At 39.1% G+C, this 25,508-nt stretch overlaps 1 protein-coding gene across 1 annotated transcript in view; it reads right to left on the reverse strand.

Moving 5' to 3' along the window:
- LOC137286485 (potassium voltage-gated channel subfamily KQT member 1-like) overlaps positions 1–25,508 on the reverse strand; it is an 88,199-nt gene that overhangs the window by 58,596 nt on the left and 4,095 nt on the right. Inside the window, exon 2 of the mRNA XM_067818377.1 lies at positions 16,421–17,349. Within this exon, the coding sequence (XP_067674478.1) occupies positions 16,421–16,710 (290 nt within the window). The 5' untranslated portion in view covers positions 16,711–17,349. The remainder of the gene's footprint in view (positions 1–16,420; positions 17,350–25,508) is intronic.

Consider the following 25,508-nt stretch of genomic DNA (forward strand, 5'->3'; position numbering starts at 1 on the left):
ATCTAAATACAAGAAAATTAAAAATACCTCCTGCAATTCCAAGGTATGTTTTTCTGGGCAATAAAGAATGTGATGCAGTAGGGAACCAATGGCGTATTAGCATAATATTGTGGACTGTACTTTAGATCATATAAAAGCATATTATTTGGCCTTATCATGCAAAACGGTGTTCCACAAGGGACATCGCTTGTATGAGATCAGACAATACATCCTAGGACATACCATTATGACAGTAGATTTTGTACAATGCCCTGACAATACTAAGACGTCATGAAGTTGATGATGTCACAATGCTATGACATCACTGTACATTTTTCATTGAAAACTATTTGAAGACTGATTTTGGATGATAAATAGAATCTAACTCTCCTGTCTACTGATATCAATTATATCAAAACTCGTTGATAAAAAAGAAAATATCCTCAGAAAGTCTTCGATATTAGTTACTCTATCAAATTGTATTCATATATTAGACACTTGGGTGAGATTATCTATTTATCATTTCTTACTTTAAGAAAAAAACATCATATTCACAACAAATATTTTAAAAACTGATGAAGTAGAAGCAAACTTTTTAAAATATTTTCTTCAAAAAAGTGATGGAAATTTCAGAAATGACCACAGATATGATTTTGGAAAACATATCAAACAAAGAGACCTGAACGTTCTAAATAACTGAGAAATTCCACCGCTATATGAACATTACACATGAACTTCCCACTTGGAAAGGTGACCAAGGATTGAACCTGAGTTCTGTTGGTGTAAGGAAGAAGCTAAACATTTGTTTGTGACCAGTCCCTGGGCCTCGTTCCCCAAAGCAACCATGACTCTATGACAGTCGTAAGTCTATTTTAAAGCATGGGAGTTTTAACCATCTTAGCACTACAATCACTTTGAGGAATAGAGCCCTGCATTGTAACACTTGAGAACACTTGCCACTTTAATAACAGGTGCTTGTTACTAAGGCTCAAAGCACACAAACAAAGTACTCCTGGAATTATTCATTTGATTTTTAAAGTAGGGAAACTGGTTCTGAGAACAGTTCATTATTTTCCAAGCTGTATCCAGGAATCTGTACATTTACTGAGCTCCATCAAAGAACAGATTGCTTTTTGCTAATCACACATTTTGAAGTTTAGGTATTTTTAACAAAACTATTCATTTGGTTCAAATTTCTGAATAAACGATTTACTTAAAAACCTCTGCCATGGAACTGATAGAAATGAAATGAATGGTCCCTTTACTCTCCAAGTAAAGTGAATGGCTCCTTAATTCTTCAAATATAATTATTCATCAATAAAGTGCCTAAAAGCAATGTGACCAAAGGTGCCATTTGTGAATTATATGGTAAATAAGTCTTGAAAGCAATAGAATAACACCCTTATTTCCCATCCATCAGACATTACCTTAAATGGTTTGGATTGTGCCTCTAAATTTTACTGAACACACTATTCGAAGATATAGAGCTATAACGTACAGTCATCCCTTCCCGTATGGAAGGGCTCCTAGGATGACCCCTGTGGTATAAGACATACATATGCATAACACAGAATAAAGCTCATCAAACATCATATTTTTCATGCACATAGTATAACTGTTATTTTGTGTATGGTTCCCAGTGTATCAAAGACTGTGGTGTCAGGCATTGCTATGAGAAATGACTGTATTTCCCTCGAGACTAATTTAATCACATGCAAACCAAAGTGTCCAGAAACACGTCAATTGAAGTCCACACCGACAGCAATCTGTTTCTAGCAACCGTTCATATGTATTTGTGTAATGTTTACAAGTTTCAAGTTTGTAAATGAGATTTGGTTGCCACTAATATCATTGGTGTATGAAATGGAGGCCATGCAGGTGTGTTGTGTCCATGTATCCTGAGCCAGGGCCTGTTGTAATGGAGGCCATGTAGGTGTGTTGTGTCCATGTATCCTGAGCCATTGCCTGCTGTAATGGAGACCATGCAGGTGTGTTGTGTCCATGTATCTTGAGCCAGGGCCTGTTGTAATGGAGGCCGTGTAGGTGTGTTGTGTCCATGTATCCTGAGCCATTGCCTGCTGTAATGGAGACCATGCAGGTGTGTTGTGTCCATGTATCTTGAGCCAGGGCCTGTTGTAATGGAGGCCGTGTAGGTGTGTTGTGTCCATGTATCCTGAGCCATTGCCTGCTGTAATGGAGACCATGCAGGTGTGTTGTGTCCATGTATCTTGAGCTAGGGCCTGCTGTAATGGAGGCCGTGTAGGTGTGTTGTGTCCATGTATCCTGAGCCACTGCCTGTTGTAATGGAGACCATGCACGTGTGTTGTGTCCATGTATCTTGAGCTAGGGCCTGCTGTAATGGAGACCATGCAGGTGTGTTGTGTCCATGTATCCAGAGCTAGGGCCTGCTGTAATGGAGACCATGCAAGTGTGTAGTGTCCATGTATCCTGAGCCAGGGCCTGTTGTAATGGAGACCCTGGGAACACCAGGTGTCACGGTCACAGTCTGTAACTCTATATCCTCTTTGTTCTGTGCCAGAAATCAATGACCACTCCAAGATGTTTACCAATATTTCATCTTTTAGTACAAATGTTTAACAAACCCCATGCCAGTGTCTGACAACTAATTAGTGCAGGAAATGTTTTGTAAATTGGATAAACCATCACAGCAGGGGTCAGTGACACATGTATACAGGGTCTTTGTGTTAGTGAGTCAATGAGTTTTAATTTGTATCCCCACTCATATCAAACCTACTCATCATAATGATTGGATAAACAATCATGTAATAGGCTCCCATTTTCTAAGGCTAGATCTGAAAAATGTAACTTAGAATCTCTTGTTTGCTTGAATACAACAGCCTAGGTTTGAAGAACCAATGTGAATTCCGAAGTCTTCTTGAGCAATGGTCATTGATCCTGTTCAAGGATCCATTGTTTTTATATTAATTTCATGACCATTCCCAAAACACATGACAAAGTCTCTGTGATGTTAAGTTCATTATCAAGAGACAGAGAGAGCTGACCTTATACAAATCAGATTATTAAACAGCAGTAGCTTGCCTGCTGGGTGTTGATATGAAATGATACTAGAGCATCATTAGTCTCGATTAAACAATCTCACAGGGCACAAAAGGTAAATCACTGGTGAAAAGTACATGAATTAATATCTGAAAATCAGCATTGACAAAAGGTGTTTGTGAATAAAGTATAAACCCTTCCCCGGAACTGTACTTCACTGTAAAATAGCTAATAGCAAATCTACTTCTGTCTTGGAATGCATGACTCAAAACATAAAGACTCAGACTGAACATGCACAAAATAACATAACAAAAATATATATAAAAAAAATGACAGAAATATAGAAGAAGAAAAACAAGCACTGAGTAACTGAGATTACTTGCATACTCAAACAGTGATCATTATTCAGTAGCTGGAAGAAGTGCTTGCATAATATGTTCAACACCTGCTTCATAACAAGGATGTTCTAATTACTTCCAGAGAAGGATGAAATTGCAGAAATTTTAGTGCTCTATCTAAATGACATCTAAATCAATGACATGCTACCAATTGGAAAGGATGGATTAATAAGATACACCCCACCTGCCAGGTACTCAAAGCTTATCAACATGACTAATCATTATTTGCTCGAAGGTAGTCACTATCATTAACTTGACTGTGGGAGGGAAGTGAGTTTAATGCTGCCCTTAACAGTTTTATCACTGTACACATGAGGTGGGATGAGAGTCCTGATGCAGATCTCTGACATTTATCACTTTGGGGAAACCCCCAATGCACCACTGACTTTAGAAAGATCTTCTCTGATAAACTACACCAAGACTTTCATACAAGTCAACCTTATCTCTACATGAATAAAATATACAATGAAATGTCTTTATCTTTCACAGTGTTACTCCTTATCAACATGACAAAACAACACATAATTCATACATTAACAGACTGAGCACATGTGTGTCACAGCTGAAGTAGAAGTTATTGGTAGGTCGAAATTACTAAATGTCAGTTGGGACTCCAGTTGGAGTGACCTCCACAATGGCTGAATTTCTGCACTTAACAGGCAGTCTGGTTGGCCTTGACAGTGCCCACTCTCTGACCCTGGAACTCAATATTCTGTCATCCTTCAAAGGTTTCTGCCAAATCAAATAACCATGTGGAAAATTCTTGGCATTATCTGAGTTCTATTTATGTTCGGTGATGATGTCTGGGTGCCACGAGTTCTGGCTGGTTATGCCACTAGTAACCTGCTCAGTGCTCATGAGGAGTGGTGGGGTAGTCTAATGGTTAAAGTGTCCACACCGAAGACTTCAGTTCGATTCTCCACATGGGTACAATGTGTGGAGTCCATTTTTCTGGTTAATGTTCCCAGGAATGATATTGCTGGAATATTGCTACAAGTGGTGTAAAACCATATTCACTCACTCTAAGCTCACGAAGCAGATACACAAGGCCCATAGATAACATTGATAGATACTATATAAGGCTTATATGTCATGAGTTCCATGCCTGGCCGTGTCATACCAAAAGACGTTAATATATGGTACTTGTTGGTTTCTGCCTGGCACTTGGCATTAATGAGTACAAAAAGGACTGGTTAGTCTGGAGTCTCTATAATGTGTCTGAGTTGGGTATTCATGCTTAATAACATACTTGTCTCTTCGTGAGCTAGTACAATAAAACCAGCTTAAGCAAGTACAAGCAGCCACACATACACATGCATGCAGCCACACATACACACACAAGCAGCCACACATACACACACAAGCAGCCACACATACACACACAAGCAGCCACACATACACACACAAGCAGCCACACATACACACACAGCCACACATACACACACAAGCAGCCACACATACACACACAAGCAGCCACACATACACACACAAGCAGCCACACATACACACACAAGCAGCCACACATACACACACAAGCAGCCACACATACACATGCATGCACATCATCATATGAGTGAAATAATTTGAAGTAGTATGTTAAGCCGCATTTCACCTCACCTCAACCTAGAAAACATAAGTTAATCATCTCTTCATGAATAAGCTCCTCATATTTCTTTAAGTCACTCAACAACACACCAGAAAATCAATGCAATCACATCTCAACAATTTTAAAGTACATTTCCCACTATACAATGATGATCAACACCTTCACAATGACACCTTACAGAGTACACCTGCATGATCTCCCACTTATATAACATTTATATGCCAGTATGAATACATGTTCTCTCTCAAGAAGACATCAAAACCGAGAATGACAACATAGTCCTTTACAGGGCACCTAACACCAGGATCCAGTTCGGCCCCATGTTATTTGATGCTACCCCATGAGTTCTACCCTGTCCACCAGCAGGGCACAAGGACCTTCAACAGTGGCTTCAAGCTCTCCCCAAGTCACCATGCTGGTTGATATGCATGTCATGTATGGCTCAGCACTCCCATTAATTATACATAAAGTCATCAAATGCTACAATTCAAGTGATGCATGAACAATTTACCTGTTCAATTAATACAGGTGAATTCTTTGCACTTGGTTAAACATAATGCACAACATACAATGTGTTAACATGATGTTAAGCACGTACATACTCTGGCAAAGGGTACTAAATCCCTGCCAAAATAGAGGTGCTTAGAGTGTTACGGACATGTATCTATCCTGTTAATACATTAGCATATTCTTTTGAAATAAGGATTATATATCCTGTGTGTTGAGTCTGTTTTGTACAATAACATTTAATGTCTACTTATGTGAATGAATCATAATCCTCTTGTTCAATGTCAGGTTGGGTTATTTCACTTTTCATTGCACAATCAAGGTGACACCGCAGCTTTATCAAATTATCAGCTGATGTCAGGTCAAGTAGCTCCAACAATCAGGAACAACACTAGGAAGGTGCTGCTCTCTGTACAGAGGTCCACTGACAGATCAAAGTCAATACCTGTCAATGAAACCAAAAAGGAATGGCAGAAAAATGGCTTATTGTAAGCTAAGAGAGCTAAACAGCTTGTCTGTGGGCTGATCTGGTAATCTTAAGTAATCCAATTGGAACGCTTCATCAAACACCGCCTGTAATCTATTGCCATATGGGTCACCTCCAGTAAGACCATGCCCCAATATTGGTAATTGCAAACCTCAGTCCAGAGAGTTGACCCCAGCATGTACCATTCCAATCAATTATATTGCCCTGGGCGGGAGCTCTAACAGCTCGGCATGTTTTGTCCCTGTCAGGGGTTGGGGAGACTGAACCAAAGGATGAAACAATATTGACTTATCAAAGACCATATGAAGTGACACATTAGGCAGCAGGTTGGGCCTCTCACATGAGGAAGGGATGGGGCTTTGATGACAGACATTTATAGTGCTTTTCACAAAGGCCACGCATTCAGTTGTGTGGGCTGAGAAGAATTCCATGCCATAAAATGTGTTGGTTGATTTAGTTTATTTTCAAGGACAACAAAGTGCTGGATACCTTCTCCTATGGTGCATGTTGATCACTCCTGCTGGAACTGTCTGGGGGACTTAGTGCTCTCTGTCCTATTACTATGGTAATGCACTTTTTAGTGCAGAGCTTCAATAAGTGTTCCAAGTTGAACTGATAACACATTTCCCTCTAGGAATATGAGGAAAGGCAAGACTAGACCTGGAGTGAAATGAGCGCAAATGAAGAGCTGTTTGCAGCAAGTGGCAGAGAGCAGGTAGCAAGGGAGCGAGTAATTTTGGTTTTAAGCTGTTTTTCATGGTATTTCAGCCATTGTAGTAAATGTTCGTTGCAAGACAATGGGCATCAGTGAGGTTGACATGGGACTGAAATTGGTGGATTGTTCAAGATTTTCACATGGACTGAATTGAATCTGAAATTTATTTTTAGTAGTGAGATGATTGGGAGAAACATGTTATCCAAATTAACTGTGATACGTAAATTTTACATGAAAATGGTGCACAGAACTGCAGTTCACCTGATAAATTGATGTGTTTATGTGTCAACAGAGACAGCCGTTTAAAAGTTACCTTCCTTATCGTCACTCTAATAATTCCTTCCTACATGCTGATGACAAAGGCAAGCAAAAGTATGAAACAAACAGCTGCAAGGTTGACTATCAGACAATTGTTGCAATAAAATAAATAAGTAAAAACTGCCTTTATACCAAGTATCAACCCTTTTTCTAAAGGTTTCAAATACACCTAAGATGACTGCACACAGTTTTCCCAGTTGTTTCTACAAAAGCACACTAAACCAATGATGATCCTAACAAAATATCACATCAACACAAGGACAGCCATGCATTGTCAGCAGTTTGACAATGATAGGAAGGGGATTTACACAGAAAATATAGCAATGTGAAAGAATGACAAGAAAACATGGGAGAATTAAGAGCATTACAGACATTCTGTGCATTACAGGCATTCTGTGCAGAAATGGCTCAGCAGCAGCCATAAAGAGATTAACATAGAGAATCTTCTGCGTTTCATCTTCTTTTTATTCTTTGATACAATGTTTCAGGGCTTGTTCTGACACCGTCATCAGCTAAAGCTAACAAACAGTAACTTGTAAGTCTGAGAGTCAGGTAAGACTAATGAACAGTAACTCCGAGCATTACCGTTTATTAATTTTACCAGATGATGGTCTCAGACCAAGCCCTGAAACATTGTATCAAAGAATAGAAGGAGATGAAACCCAGAAAGCTGTCAATGTTCATCAAACAGCATCCTCCCAACTGTCAATCAAGCACATAAAGAAATTACTTAACAAACCTCCAAGGAGGCCATGATGACAATCAAGATTCAAAACTCTGAACAATTCCAGATGCTGTCAATGGTGGACGAATCAAGATGCTTCAGTTTCATTGGTCAAGTGTTGTCTACGGAGTATCTACTTGGGCCTTAACACAGGAAAGTGTTACTCCGAAACTGCAGTTTTCATATGTACCCCCACCAAACACCCCTGAACAAGAAACTGCTCCTCCCCAACTCCAACAGTAGCCCTAGTCCCTGCTGTTACTGATGTTTGAACTCATGGCACCATGTAGAGTATTTCTATTGTGTACTCAACAGCGGGCTAGCGTGCAAGGTATACATGATGACACAAAAACACTCTCTATTTGTACTCCATGAAAGCTTTGGTGAAAAGAGACAATTTTGATACACACAACATCAAAGCTGGACAAAAATGGATTAAGTGATGGATGGACATGGATATTTCCTTTGAACTTCTGGTTTAGAATATTTATGCTGAAAACAGAAACGGCACCAAAACATCCATTTGCTGCTACAGTTATTATGTGCACCTAAACCAGCAATTCCAAGCCTAAACGGTCCACATTAACTTTAAGTATACAGCTGACATCTTCCTGATTCCAGACATGGTAATCACACAGTTACACAACTCCAAGATTTAAGACAAAATTCCTCCCGTAAGTTACCTCCCTTACGACTGCCATGATCTGTTGGTAGGTTTGAATCCTAGTTAAGTCCCTGTAAAGAAGTTACACAACACTCAACTTGCCTGTGATACTATAATTAGTATTTGATGCCACATCAGCTATATGAAACAGTAGTTTTTATAATTTTTTTAGTGGTATATATGACATCAAGATAAGATCTAGTAAAATTTAAAAAAAATTAAGTTTCATGATGGTCACATAACATTTCTTCAATACCCTCAGTAACTAAAAAATAAACAATCTGGCAATAGTACCCACAGAGCAATATTACTGTAAACTGGAACACCTTCTGCTGCCTGTCCTCCGCCACATGTATTAGGCATGTCTGCTAGCTGCTTAAGACAACACAGGTACACCCACTGTTTCCACAGATGACCTTGACCTGTCATCCATTACCATCCATCAGTCTGGTGTCTCCAAGTTGGCATTTGGGCTAAAGCCTTGCAACTTAACCAACTATACTGCTGTGGATATTCCCTTGCTGCTGTGCACAAAACAATGGACATACATACTACACAGTCCACTACCGATTGCCCTGCCAATACAAAACATAACGTCAGTGCTAGAAGAGTTGAGTCGAAATGAAGTCTGCATATGGGAGTGGCATGATACTGTCTTTTAAAAATTACATGTATAAGACATTCATTCTTTGGTGGTCATGGAAGTTTAAATATCCTGAATCATATTTTGTAAGACAATCACTGGTTTGAGATTGTGACTATGAATTATTACCTGCCACATCATCATCATAGCTCACTCCCTGGAATCTATAGGATGCCAATTATGGAGCAGGGTTACCAGAATTTGTGACCAATATTCAATTTCACAATGTTCATGTCTTCACATAGGACTGTGGACAGGCCTAATAGATAAAATGTCTGTCTGTCACACGGAAGGACTAGGTTTTATTCCCCACATGGGCACAATGTGTGGTGCTAATTCCTGTTGTCCCATGTTCTATGCTATGGTGCAGAGTGTGGGTTGGTGGATACAAGGCAAAGCATTTTCTATAACTCAGGGAGATGTTAAACAAGCATTGTCACTATGGTGACATTATCCTCTGTGACAAATCATCAAATCAAACTTAACAAGAGTCATCAGAAGATGACATATCTCCCCGGCAAGACACCACTTTAGGTTCTGACTGATGTAAGTAACAAGTTTTGCAGAAAAATATTGAATGGTTTCTGAGCTCTGTTCAGAAACGAAGCCCATCCCTCCATTTTGAGACTAAGTCCAACACGAGTCCATGGAAACCGAGAAAATAATAAATCACAAAAATCTGTAAATAGTAAAAAGCACCACTTTGGAGTCTGCCACACCTATATACCAAGTTTTGCAGAAATATATTGAATGGTTTTTGAGTTCTGCTCCGGAAACGAAGCCCATCCCTCCATTTTGTGACTAAGTATGAAACATGTCCATGGAAATCGAGAAAATAATAAATCACAAAAACCTGTAAATAAGAAAAGGCTCCACTATGGGGTCTGCCACACCTATCTACCAAGTTTTACTGAAAGATATTAAGAAGTTTTTTAGTTCTACTCCAGAAAGGAAGCCCATCCATCCATTTTGTGACTAAGTCTGAAACGTTTCGATGGAAACCGAGAAAATAATATATCACAAAAACCTGTAAATAGCAAAACGCACCACTTGGGGGATAAAAAATAAACAGTGAAGGTCATAGTTCAAGATGAGGTTAAATGTCAACCAAAACATGACCAGTCAACCTCTTGATATCTTGCTCTGAAGTTGTTCAAACCTTCACAGGATGAAGCTTGGTGATGAATATGAAGAAAATCCAGCTGATTGTTCTTAGGATATCTCACTATCAAGGGTAAAATGGTAAAGTCCCCTTGTGACCTTGAAATGAAGGTTAAGGTCACCAAACCTGAAAAGAATCTAGTCAACAGCTCTTAAGATATTCCATTTTGTATGTAGCCTAATATTATATTCCCTGCTTTGTGCTATGTGACATGGGAGCAAAATGTCACTCTCTTACTGAGATAAATTAAAAATTTGGGGCTTTTTTTAGAAATTATTATTGTGAATACAATATATGGAAAAGCTTTATAGATGAACAACTTCTTTGCACAGATGAAGCAAACATTTTGACATAGATTCTTGATTCTTTCTTTCAAAGGCATTTAGAAGTTGGAGGAATCAAACTAAAAGTACTTTATGGTTCAACTTCTTTATTATACAAGGTCACAATGTTTTGAGACAGATTCACCTGAAGAAGAGACTAGAATCTGTCTCGAAACATTGTGACCTTGTATAATAAAGAAGTTGAACCATAAAGGACTTTTAATTCTTGATTCTTGCTTGACACTAATATCTTCCAACTTCTAAGTAATGCCACTCAAAGAAGTACATGTGAATATGTACAGCACATCAGGTCACCCTGACAGGGAAGGGATAACAAGCAAGCTGCATTGATTACATACACACACACAGATCATCACAATTAGCAGTATTCAACGGTACCTGACAGCCGACTATAAATATCAAACTTTGAACTGGACAAACCAGGGGCTGAAAGTATGAGCATCATCTGATTACATGACAACATGCAATCAGTGACTGTCTTCAACCAATATATCATTAGCTATTGTGAACAGTGTGGAATACAAAGGCAGATCTGAAGCTGAAACTCATTTAGTCTTTCTATATCTACCATCTTACCAAATTTAAATCTAAAAATACACTTTCAAATCAAACTCTTAGCAGTCTTCATTTCTGGCATTCCCCAACCATGATGTTTTAAAAAGAAACTTTATACCAGTAACAATGCCTGGTCTAGCACATCTAATACTGGACATTTTACACCTTAAAACTTCATGAAGTTAATCATGTAGACATCACAGATACTCGGATGGACAACCTGAGCACGATGTCGCAACTTGAACTATTTCATTGAATGCTCAACACCCAATATGTTGGTGACATGTTAAAAATAAAATACTTCCAATGATTTATATCCAGTTGATGTGGTGAAAATGTCAGCACAAGAGGGAATAAGATTTGGAGAATCCGAGCATACAAACATGGCCGGTAATGAAGATGGCTGGAGTCCTAAATTCAATCACATTATTTCAAAGGCAAACCAATTTTGAAGGATGACCACACCTGTGAAAATCCAGTGAAAAACAAGATTATTTTCACTAATAAAAGCTTCGCTTGGATTTAGAATCGGAGGAACACTCCTGGGGATTTCTAGTATCAAAGATTTCATTTTTTTCACAACTTCCCGTAAGGTTGGGAAAGGTTTCCCGGCCGCCTGGCAAATCCAATTAGGTGCAGAGAGGTGATATTGTCAGGGCCCCATCAGACTAGGAACTGTAAATTGAACACATAAAAAACATGGTTTTCCCATTTTAATACTCATTCACAATTTTCAATAATTTCAGGACATCGCTAAATCTTGAGAGCTAGTGCGGTCCTTTCAGCCAGCAGACTACCCCCAGATGCTAAATAAATTCTCCAAGTTTGATGAGGAGATTGCTAGTTAATGAGCCTGTCAAAAGAATTTAGACATTATCAACTATATCAAGCAATATTATTATCCTGAAATTAATAGATTTCTGTCCACCTGAAGTTCATCCTCTTGAATGAAAGCTGATTTTTCAGTTTATTATTGATACTGAAATATTGACTACAGGCACAATGGTTTAACTGTCATGACATTGAGTGTTCACTCGGCTACAGTGAATCTCATTTAAAGCTATAGGTCTACTTTGTCAGAATTATCCGTCAAAAAAGTATCAAACCTGGGTTTAATAGTTAACTCTGAATCCTCTAAAACTGAGACCACATTTATCAGTATACTGTAGATCTGAGATGTTCCTGCTGTCTACAAGGAACCAGGTTTATCAGTATACTGTAGATCTGAGATGTTCCTGCTGTCTACAAGGAACCAGGTTTATCAGTATACTGTAGATCTGAGATGTTCCTGCTGTCCACAAGGAACCAGGTTTATCAGTATACTGTAGATCTGAGATGTTCCTGCTGTCTACAAGGAACCAGGTTTATCAGTATACTGTAGATCTGAGATGTTCCTGCTGTCCACAAGGAACCAGGTTTATCAGTATACTGTAGATCTGAGATGTTCCTGCTGTCTACAAGGAACCAGGTTTATCAGTATACTGTAGATCTGAGATGTTCCTGCTGTCTACAAGGAACCAGGTTTATCAGTATACTGTAGATCTGAGATGTTCCTGCTGTCCACAAGGAACCAGGTTTATCAGTATACTGTAGATCTGAGATGTTCCTGCTGTCTACATGGAACCAGGTTCTACAAAGATAATAAGATGTTTCTGTAGTCTATGTAAAAAGCTATCTTAGAAGCATTCTTACATCATACATTTTGAATTTACAGAATGGCTTGTTGATGTTGATGATGATGCTACTGATGATGATGATGCTACTGATGATGATGATGCTACTGATGATGATGACGATGACGATGACGATGACGATGTTGATGATTATGATGATGATACACACTCAGTGATAGTACTGACATGTGACAAGAGTGAGGTGGCTGCTACAACTAACCCACGCCCAATCTGCAGCTCATTGTTTGATGCTCGGGGAGGTGACTTTATCACTATAAATAATTGATGCTTAATTCCTATTGTCGTATAAGGAGCACTGTCAGGTGGCATCCATGCCCTTTGGCAGATGACTGGTCTATCAGCTTATCGCACTGAAGCATCGCTATAGCATGGGTTGCTTGCCACACAGAAACACATTACTTATTCATGACGAGTCACCAACTGAAGCCTCCAATAGCTCTCATCAATAAGGGAATTGTATATGGCCTCAGAAATATGAAATTAATACAATACTATCACTGACATTGGCACATAGAACAGAGCACCAGATGTAGTTTACTCATAATGTAACCATTAACCGTTCATCTGAAAGGAATCTAATTTGTTTTTCACACAAATAATCTGTCAAACATGACTGACTGCAGTACTGAGAAAGTTTACAACAACACTTACCAACACACTCAAACCAAACTCACTCACTCATCCACCCTGTAATCCCAGTGTGAGTGGATGTTTTAGTGTGTGTAAGTAGTTGTGTTAAGTGTGTGGACAGTACATACATATCTGTAAAATATGGAAAACTGTTGTTGTGTACTTTATATATCTAAAAAAGTACAGTCTCTACAAAGTTTAGATTATATGCTCTTGTGAGTTCACCAGTGTACATCTCAGTGACAGCTGTTGCAAAGTGATGTCATATTGACAATATGATGTCACCATGACAATATGACGTCATACAGTAATTAATGACCAAGGATGACATGAGGCCAGAGAGAAAATCACATGGATGAATACAATAATGATGATAATGGTGGTGATGCTGATTACGCTGTCACAGCGGCTGGAGAATTTGAGTTGCTCTGCTCGTCAGGTATGCAGGATGGTATACATTATGGCTGCAGCAAGCCTCTAGACATTATCTCAGTACAAGCATCATTCTATGAATGCATACAATCGAAACACTGAATACAATTCAGAATGTTTCACGTTAATTTTCTATTTGTTTGGAAAGGATGAGTTCCGATTCAAATTAATTATATTTTAATCACAAAACACACTGAACATAACAATTATCAACATTTGGTCATTGATTGTAACATTAAGCAACCTGCCCAGTCATCAATGACTGACACGACATCATTACCAGTTGTGTGCTAGCACCAGGGTCAAGAGATGTAGCAGCATTGTGCTAATGTACACTGCAATCAAACAACTACAACATGAGGCTGCCTTTGTCAGGGAAACAGCTCTCAGTCCAGTTCGACGATATTAATATTTAACTGAGTCACTGACAAATTCTCTTCTCAAGTCTGTTTCTCACTATGACCTTCTTACTGCCACAATGTCTGCACAGGAAAGATGTGTTTTTGCTTTTACTCATTTCTTGTGAAAAACGGACATTTTTAATTTCTGAACATGTCTAATGACAGTTTTTTTGAACGGGTATGATATCATTACATTGAACAGGTATGATATCACTATATGGAACAGATATATCTTTATACTGAACAAGTGTAATAACATTATACTGAATAGGTGTGATAACATCAAACTGTCTGTACATGACCATCATACAGTTACATTGAACAACTGCAATAACATTATGTTGGACAGCTGCAGTAACGAAATATCAACATAATTGCATTACAAATGTTCACAGCAGGTTTTTCACACCTGAATCTCCTGTCCACATGTTTCAGTGATCGTATCACTGTACTACTGTGTGAGTACATGCGGAGCACTGGTTGATCTGCCACACATAAAACACGTAACTGGAGGAAAAATACTGATAGCTAATACTGATAAATGCTTTCAGTTGCTATTTAGTTAGCTAAAGGATTGCAAGTAAATTGTAACTGGCTGAGATTGTAATTTGTCTTCAGCATTGACATATTTTGCTGGAATTAATTAGAAATCTAAAGAACATGACTATTGTGTAGAATTTCTAAAAGGGATTTTGCCAGGATAAACATACTTAAAACAATACTATTGCCATCAAAATATCATCTTCAGTGATGTTTACATTTGGTGTGTAACAAAATCACGTAATGACAGTAAAAATTATACCCATTTAAGAAATACAGAAACATTAAATTGGCTCCAATACTAAACTTTTAAACTATGCAACCAGCTTTGCTAGCATGTCTTTTATTAACTCAAATAGAAGGTTTCAGAGGAAAAGTATGTTTTACTTGCAACATGTTGTTGAAACATTCAAGCTGATTACAGTAAAAAATTATTGTACATGAATTCACACAGGATATAAATTGTACATTAAACTGAATCCAATGAAAACTTTAAGTCAGTGTGATCCTGTAGTTAACTAGAAAAAAAAAAGACAATTAGGGAATTGGTCCTACAGCTGACGTTAACAAATACACCATTGTGCCAAGCTACCTGAGAACATCACAGGTGTAATGGATTTGGTTAGGAGATCACACAGACATGTGCATGTACATCGAAGCAGAATTTGTACATGTCATCAAACAATAAACTTTTGAACTGATTTTAACATTTAATAAGAAAAAAAATAAACATGTAAGTTCACATTCAGCATAAAATATATATGCCACAAAAGTATTTAACACCTGTTTATTTTTTTATGATACTCTAGATAATGTGTCTTGCCGCGCAATGCGAAAGAATCAGATTTCAGTTTTGTTTTTGTAAATAGTGTACAGTTCCATAGTTCCATGTAGCTGGTTGTTTTTCTTTATCACCCTTGAAAACATTAACAATTTCCACGATGGCTTAAACTGTTCATGAAGGAAATTACTGACACACGCTATTATCCAATATCACTCCCTAAGCGATTAATCAACATAATAATTTAATAATCATGTGAAAACCACCCTGGCCAAACACTCCGGCCACTGTCGATATATTGATAGAAGTGATGGTCTCATCTTCATGCAAATACAACCAGGTAAAGGCCAGCAGGGCGAGTGCATATAAATACCATACCTTTTAATAGATGTATCATGTATGGAGTAAATCAATAAACGGCATGTTCTAATTGTGTAAAGTGTACGTAGATTCTGTGCAAAACTACTCTTGGTAAGTAGATCAGACTTGCCATTGTCTTTAACAGAACTAATTATTATGAAGCTCTTAGAAGAATTGTTATTCGACAGAGTGTACACAAAAGCAAGATATTCATGTAAAATAACCAAAAAATAAAAAAATAAAAAACCCAATATTAACATGTGTAGGAAGTTTGTCTGTTTGCAGACATCACAAACAATTCATATTTTCAACTCATCACTCATTAAGACAGGTACACACAATTATCTCCACAAACTTTCACAAGTTGCATGCAGACAGTGTCCCTGCTATTGTTAAAAAATAGGTGGGATGAAAACTGTAAACACTCCCATGATAAACACTGCATAAAAAAAATATACTCACACTGTGAAGTGGTATATGAAGCACTTCCATCCTGTCGGCCTCTCTAGAAAGTTATACACTTTAGCTTGCAGGGTAGCAGTAACGTTACTTTTTAACTTGGCCTTGTACCGTTCATCCAACAGGCGATCCATTTGTGAAAGCACAGGCTTGTATTCGACCCAAGCTGCCTGTGACTCACACGTGGAGTGTGCAGACTCCGGACCATAAGTGACTTCCTCCGTCGGCGCCACTGGTACCACTGCCAGCTGCCCCAACTCTCTCTGGCGACTCCCCATCTCCGTAAGTTCCATATCATCAACTCCAGGATATTAACATACACACGTTAATTGCCCGCGTGCTGATCTTTGTTCCCTAAGGTCACTGGAACGTGCATCACACTGCAGGTGGTATCATAGGAATGGCTCGGTATCCATACATATTGACACAACCAAGGCAATGTGCTGGAAGGAGGCTAAAAAGTTGAATAAGTTGCTCATACATCAATAAGTCAGCTGAGCACCTGCTTAAAAGAACATGACATTATAAGTGGACAGCAATTGATGGCATCCAGGGTGTTCACACTTCTTGTTCCAACACTTACCACTTCTGTTCGGCCCAGAACGATATCCTCATCTCCACACTTCACACACTTGTTTTACCTATGACTGGGTGAATGACCTCCTAGCTCCAAGGGTCAGGTGACTTAGATGATATCCATGATAACAAGTAGGTGTAAGTAATAATTGCCACTTATTGCTACATTGTTCCAGTGTTGTCAGTGTCCCCATACAGAGATACACAGAGTTGGATGTACTACGAGCTGGGAGACGTACTGCTGTATTGATCTGCAGGGTAGCTAGAAGGCTGGCACTTGCCTCGGTGACACTGGACCAGCAGGGGACAGCGTCAACCACGACCACTTCACCGCATCACTGCTTGCATCAGGTAATCTGCAATAGAAGCATCCATGTAAGAAGAGATGTCATTGTGACAAGAACTGTAAAGTGAACCATACAACCTGGCAACCAGAGGTGCTGAATACACTGAGGAGGAAGATATATCGCCTAGTTGGGGTATATTGTGTGACAGCTGAGTCTTGGACAATATCATGTGCAGTGGTTCAATGGAATCTCACCAAGCTGGTGTATATATGTCCACAAGGGGTGGGTGATACAGGCTGGTGGTGATGATACTGATCCACAGCTTGGTTAAAGCAACCCATGTGGCAAACTCACATATCAGGTGGTATTTGAGGGAGCTGCAATATTGGACATATTGGCTATGAGTGAGATTAACACTCATATCAGCCTTCCTCCAACTTGACACAAGGACATGACAAAATACTTGAAATAGTTTGGATGTAATTGCCCCTGGGTGATGTTGCAGGCATCTGATGCTCGCTTTCCGTTCTGTTACACTGGGAGGAATCGGTAAAGTACTTAAATCAATCACAGATTCTCTCTGATTCCTCCTGCCATGAAGCCATCAGCACACACCGTCTTAAGGGCTAAAGACAAAATTATATTGGTGATCAGGCCAACCATCTTCAGATTCTTAAATGAAAGTTTCTAACAAGGAGGTCGGTGATTGAAGTTGGTAAGTGAAGCTTTCCCAACACGTACATCTAGCTACCATTCACATCATCATCCTCAGCAACTCCAGCAACTGCCAGGAGTGATGGCTTTAATGACTGATGTTTCTTTGTATTGATGAATCATACAAAATCTGAAGCTGTTCCTGATGGTAAACCGGCCTCCCTATCCTTCTATCCCAGCCTACAATACCTGGTGATGAGGTGTGCAAGCTGCCTGCACTTCTATACCTACAACACCCATTACCCTGCAACACGGGATGACTGACATCTCGATGCCAAACACAATAGATTTAAACTTTCTGTCTCAGCTAAGAGTAGGTACTGATGCACTTTCAATCTCAAGTCTGCAGTGTACATCCCAAAGACTACATGAAATGTCTAAAGACTGACTGTCCATATGAAGACTGTTCTGACAAAGTGTCCTCAATATTCTAGTGTAAATATTCCTAGAAACTCCATTTTTTAATGATAAATATACAACATTAACTATAAATGTATGTTTCCATAATGGAAGTTGAAAGGAATCAATATTGTATAATTGGCAACAAAATCAACAAAACCAAACATTAATTCTAAGGAATATTGTTTCCTTCCCAATGTGACATTGTACATGTGCCAGATGACCATACAGTGGCCATACAGTACCTGAGGTTTCCTATTCAGTCAACAACAACAATGCTCATCAGGACATCAACTAGGTCCAACTATGCCATCACCTTGTTGAATGAAAACAAAAGATGTGCTGTATGATTCCTATGATTCATCATTTCCTATGATGCTCCAGCCCTCAACCACCACCACCACCACCACCTGTCTCTGCATCAGATGCCTTGCAATGTTACTGTTAAAGGGGACGTGGCTCTGTGTCTGTTGTAAGTGAGAATGGTTTATGCTGCTTTTAGCACAAATATTCTAGCCATATCATGTGACAGGCAAAAGTGACAGGCTTTACACATCATATGGGGAATCAAACTTGGCTCTACAGAATGACAAGTGAATGCTCTACCCGGTAAGCTACCCCACTGCCCCTTATTGTCTATAGATCATCGTCAGTCCATAGATTGGTGAGTGATTTTGAGCCCAATATAGAACTGGTACACTGTTTCTTGTCAGTGTACTCGGTAAGTACTGACTATATGTACAGCAATAGGGCTTCACAGAAAACAATTTGAATTTAAAGTTTGGGAGTGCATTGGGTAAGCTGCTTAAGGCACCAGGCTAGTGATCCAGCAGGCTTGGAGATGCCATGATCGAGCCCACCTATGACCAAGTGTCAAAACCTTGGAGTCAACTTTGTGTGCAACACTTTAAATGTTGTCACAACCCTTACTGTACAGTACAGCACACTGTGCACTTAAAGGAACCCATGAATATGCTGGTAGATGAACAGATGGTGGCCACATGAATATATGCAAACACCCAGCTGCAGGCACAGCAAAGTGCAGTGAACTTGGACAAAGTACTGTGTCCCAGTCTACGAAGCTGTGAATGGGTACCTCATGAGGGGAAAGCTACATAAACTCAGTGTGCATATTAGTCTGCAAGAGTTGTATGATTCTCAGGGAGATGAGATTGAAAATATGATAAGCCCTTGAGATGGACATCCAGTGTTCAAGGGAAAACAAAAGTACCTTTGAGAGGCTCAGCTGGATGTCAGTGGTATACAATAGCACAATATGTATTTGAATCAAATTCCTTCTATAAGATTTGATTATTATCAGGAAAAGGTCATTCATAGCTTTTAATGGCACAACAAAAAGTTAATGATGTATGTTTTTCAATCTATAAGATTGAATTGAGTGGTAATATAATAATTCACTGATGCTCTGTACTGAAGCTTTACTTTGTGGACAATAGCGGTTTATCGGCAGGGTAATCAATCTTTACACTCTCTGTACTCTGTGTAGACACTTGTCATTTAACATAAGTTTTTCCATCATCACTCTGAGTGGTGAAACTTTCATAATGATTGTTAGGCATACTCATTACTTTCAAACTTTATTTCAGAGAACATTGCAAAACACAGCAGTGACATAATGCTGATATTTGTGTCCATGCAGCCTTGTGACGAAAGGTGGGGAATGGATGACGCACTTTACCGAGCTGATGTAAGTAGGTTTCCAAAGTTGTGAAGAAATCAAATGACAAGATTGCATCGACTTGCCCTTTCATCACAGCCTTCAATTTTTAATGGGAACCCATTTTTTTCTTCTATTGATTTGAAGAAGGTGCTAAGTAATTAAGACAGGGGTGATTTCCAGCAGGATGACTGAAGGAAAAGCTCAGTCAGCTGCTGATAAACAAATGCATCTCTGGAGTGAAGAAATACTGTATTTGGATGCTTTGGGTGCAGTTCTAGAATCAGCCAAATATTCCAAACACATTAATTAGTCAACTTCAATAGCTGTGATGGTTCCTTCCAATGTGAGGGTTCCTATATTGGGAGAACTGATTTCTGTGTATCCATTACTGGACTGCAGATACCGTTTGACATGGCTAGTGACTTGTCAATGACGTCACTGACGATTACAGACTTGTCGTTGTTGCTGAAGCTCAACATCACATGACCATCTCTTGGACCAGAGACCTGTGGTAGACATTGACAGATCTGAGAAATTATTGCTGGCTGGACATCATACAGGTGTTTAGAGGCTGTAGTGGTAATGAAGTAGGGTGACTGCTTGCCTCTACACAGAGGTTGTCAGTCAGCATAAGACTCGGACAGAAGACAGGAATAGCACAGTGTAGGTGGGTGGGTGGGTATATAGGTAGGTAGGTATACTGTGCAGGCTGATATATCAAAACAGTATGTGCTTCACCAAATACACCTCCAGTGTATCAGTGATCAAGGAACGCAGGATACTCGATAGACAGGACATGTGTAGGTTGGCTGACAGGTAAATATGAAACAGGGCAAGAATATTAATTAATCACATTAAAACTCCAAGGAAATCTGACAGACAGTAAGTGAGTTTAGTGTTCTGCCACTTTTTCTACCAGTAAGTCTGGAAACACCCCAAACATTACCTTGGTCACATGACCAAGTTCAACCAAACATACAGTCTGATATCCTTTGCCAGGACCATTATACAGTCGTAATTGGCATTCCATAGCAAAATAGTGCTTTGGTAAGTTTATACAACAACCTATTTTTTAAAAAAACCAAAAAAAAACCACACTCTCTATTACAAAAATATCTCAAAATGATACGTAGCTACCTCTGCATTGTCAGATCCAGGGGTATAAGTAAGGAAAAGTCAAGGGTGAGTGAAAGATGCCCCACAGTGAAGACTGGTTGGTAGGCAATTAGCACAAACCTTTAACACAAGAGTAAATCAAACAATCTGCCTCCAACATCAAAACCATCCATGCTACCATTATATCAAATATAGACATCTCTACCTTCTTGTGAAGCATTCAGTGCGTGATGTCGCTATGATTTTACATCCAGAATGTAGAGCTTGAGCTGTATTGATCATCTTAAAACACATGGAATGTTGTAGTGTGCAATCGACACTCCTCTGTAGAGGAAGAAACTACATGCCAGTGTCTTGTCCTGGCATTACAGGTAATCTCATACCATGTGGACATCCTTCTACTCTCAGAACACATCTCATATCCAACCATAATCCTCTTTTGTGCAGACACATAACTCTATCCTATATCGACTCATGCATACATACTTAACTAATGCCTGTCTATATATCCTCTTCCGCCCTTCTGTCAGGTATATATCCCTGCTGGTCAATGAATATGTTCATCACTACATTGTACTTTGTTCATTTCTTAATCTTTTTATTCATTTCTGAATCCATGCATGATGGTTAGATCATTCAACTGTTCATCAGTACTTCTTTCAATAGGTTGACAACTGCATGACGAACAAATAACATGTTGTATGTAATTATTAATAAACTTACCTCTGGGTTGTGTTAGCCATTTTTTCTTCACCTGCGGATGTGTTACAAACTATCCTTCAGGCTAAAAGAAAATATTTCTTTCGTAAGTTGATTACCTTTAAATGACCCAGAGGTGCTCAGTTATCTCCCCTGATCTGTGTCATGCGATTATTTGGTTTATTTAACATTCTCTCTAGGGTTGAGGCTTCAGGATATATCCTCCTGCTTTATGCGGGATTCTGGCTTACACAACCCATAGGCTAATAATTACGAACAAACAAGTTGTTGTGTGTAATTGTTAGTAAACTTACCACAGGGTTGTGCATGGAACCCCTCCCGAGATATTCTATCTAACCTCCCCACTATATAATTCCAGAAGCTCAATGTTCGGTAAAGATGAAGTAACTTCCTGGGAGAATCTGGGTAGAGATGATCAAGGGAGGTAACGGAGCACTTCTGGATCATTTACAGGTAATCAACATCTGATCATTTTGAATAAAAATATAACAATTTTTCTTTTAACCATAAGGAAAGTCTGTAACATCACCAGGTGAAGAGAAAATGGCTAACACAATCCAGAGGAACGTTTATCGAGTATCTTCTGTTCGATAACATCCTTCTATCTGGTAACTGCATCCTCCTGTTTGGCCATGCATGCCCTATCTGATAACATGCTTCTATATGGTAACTGCATCCTTCTATTTGATTATATCTCACCCTGTTTGATAACATCCTGTCATCTGATAACTTTATAATTCTGATGGGTCAAAGTCACTGCATCCTTTGATATAACTGCATCTTTCTATTTGTTGGTCATTTAGTAGAACATGTGTATTAGGTGCTGAATCACATAATCAATGTAAATGGGATCTGAACCTGTGATTATAGTGTCCTGGTATATCTGGACAAAACTGACTCATGAAGATGCAGGTTAGAACCCATGCTTGTCATAACAGGCGACTGATGTGGATCAAGTTGTCAGACCCGCTGACATATGTCATCATATCTCAATTGCATGGCTTGATGCTCATGCTGTTGATCACAGGACTGTCTGACCTAGACTTGATTATTTACAGACAGCAACCAAATAAATGGAATATTGCTGAGTGTGACATAACTTATCTCCCTCACTGTACACAACTCTTCACAGCTTCAGTTTGGCACTTGAACCAGGCATTTAAATGTCAAACCATCAGGGTACTATCCATGATTGGTTTACTTATTAAATCTTTCCTGAACTAATAAGCAATCAGACCATCAGCTCAAATGTCATCAGAGTAAATTACGAAAAGGATCTGTTGCTCCACAAAAAAAACATGAATCAATTACAGATGAGGCAAACTATTTCATTCATGCGGGGCTTCACTGCAACATGTGACAGGGTCCTCATTACTCTTCATATTAAGTGAAATAATATTGATCAGAGTCAAATTTGTCACAAGCAGCAAATTATATATAAAAAAAAACCTTGTGAATTTGTGCATGTACATCAGAATACCATAAATTACCACTGCCACATGCTAAGGCATAATATAACTTAATATGGATGAAAAATTCACATTTAAGAAGGAAAATTCAGTTTTTATAAATTGCTGCATGGTAATAGCTAGAAAGTGGTTAAAAAAGTTTCTTTATATATTTCTGCCAATTGGTCAGAAGTATTAAATTCCACTGATAATGTCTCACAGTGCTTTGGCATCAGACAATGAGGTGATAATACAATGACCTCACTGTGCTATGGCATCACAATACAGTGACCTCACAATGACACTGATATGAATATAGGTCCTGCAACAGTCTGACTCACAGGTAAAGATTTTTTGCTGCACTGCAGTATGCTGTGAGACTAAGTCTGCATCCATGGAAACCCAGAAAAATAAAAGTGCCAAAACTCTGAGAATAGCAACAGGCACCACATTGGGATCTGCCTCACATATCTGCCAAATCTTGCTGAAAGATATTCAGAGGTTTTTTGAGTTGTGCTCCGGAAAAGGAGCCTACCCCTACCTTTTGAGACTGAGTTCTAACCATTCAAATCATTTCCATGGAACCCATGGAAACCAAGAAAAACAAAAATGCCAAAAGTCTGTAAATTTCAAAAGGCACCACTTTAAGATCAGTCTCATGTATTTTCTGTTGAAAGATATTAAGAAGGTTTCAAGTTGTGCTCCAGAAACGAAGCCTAACCTTCCCTTTCGAAACAAAGTCTGAGTGAGTGAGTTTAGTTTTACGCCCCACTAAGCAATATTCCAGCTATATGGTGGCGGTCTGTAAATAATCGAGTTTGGACCAGACAATCCAGTGATCAACAACATGAGCATCGATCTACGCAGTTGGGAACCGATGACATGTGTCAACCAAGTCAGCGAGCCTGACCACCCAATCTTGTTAGTTGCCTCTTACGACCAGCACAGTCGCCTTTTATGGCAAGCATGGGTTGCTGAAGGCCTACTCTACCCCAGGACCTTCACGGGTCGAAACGAAGTTTGAATCGTTTCCATGGAAACCAGAAAAATTAAAAATGCCAAACATCTGCAAATAGCAAAAGGCAACACTTTGAAATCTGCCTCACACATATGCCAAGTTTTGCTGAAAGACATTGGGCAGTTTGTGCTCTAGAAACGAAGTCCTCCCTTTTGAGAATAAGTCCACATCCTTTCCATGGAAACCCAGGAAATGATAAATCACAAAAATCTGTAAATTGCAAAAGGCACCACTTTAGGTTCTGACTGATATATCTACCAAGTTTTGCAGACAAATATTGAACTCTTTTTTAGTTATGCTCCGGAAACAAAACCCACCCTTCCCATTAGACTAAGTCCAAAACATTTTCATGGAAACCAAGAAAAATAAAAATGCCAAAAATCTGTAAATGGTAAAAGGCATCTTAGATTTGTTATGCTTGCCAATTTTGGTCTAAAAATATTGAGTTATGCTCCGGAAACAATGGACCGATGGACAGACAGATGGACAGACAAGGCAACGACAATATGCCCCCGGCATTACATGCCTGGGAGATAAAAAGGCCTCGTACTGACATCCAACTGCTGGCAAACTCAATGAGAACGATTCCTAAAAGGGAACTGATGGAAACCATTCCATAATCATTTAGGACAAAGTAAATTGTCGAATTTCAACACTCACAATAATTTTATAAGCAGATTCAGCAACCAAACCATCTTAACAAGAAGCAAGGCATTCATAAAAGATGTGACTGACCTCTGACTACTATACAAGAGCTTATTCACTTCAGGGACTTTTCAGCACTGAATCAGGGAAAACCGTTCTGACAACCACCACCCAGGTGGTACTGACACATCACACCAGGCAGAGCTGTTACATCAATACAGGGGTATACTCGAGCAGGCCGTTCTGGCACAACTTGTTCAGGGGCGTTACCTGCAGACCTCTAGTAATCTGTCTGCTGAAGTTGTGTGCAAAATAATAGGACAATATATTAATCAACTTGGAACTTTCAGCCTGCGGACCTGCTGCTAATGATGTGCATGTCGTTCATGACTGTGCACACACACACTATCATTATTACAATCAACAGGTGAAAACGCTGGAACACAGAAACACAGTCACTACTTTAATCAACAGGTGAAAAACAGAC

Source organism: Haliotis asinina, chromosome 6 (genome assembly GCF_037392515.1).
Source record: "Haliotis asinina isolate JCU_RB_2024 chromosome 6, JCU_Hal_asi_v2, whole genome shotgun sequence".
NCBI classification, from domain to species: Eukaryota; Metazoa; Mollusca; class Gastropoda; order Lepetellida; family Haliotidae; genus Haliotis; species Haliotis asinina.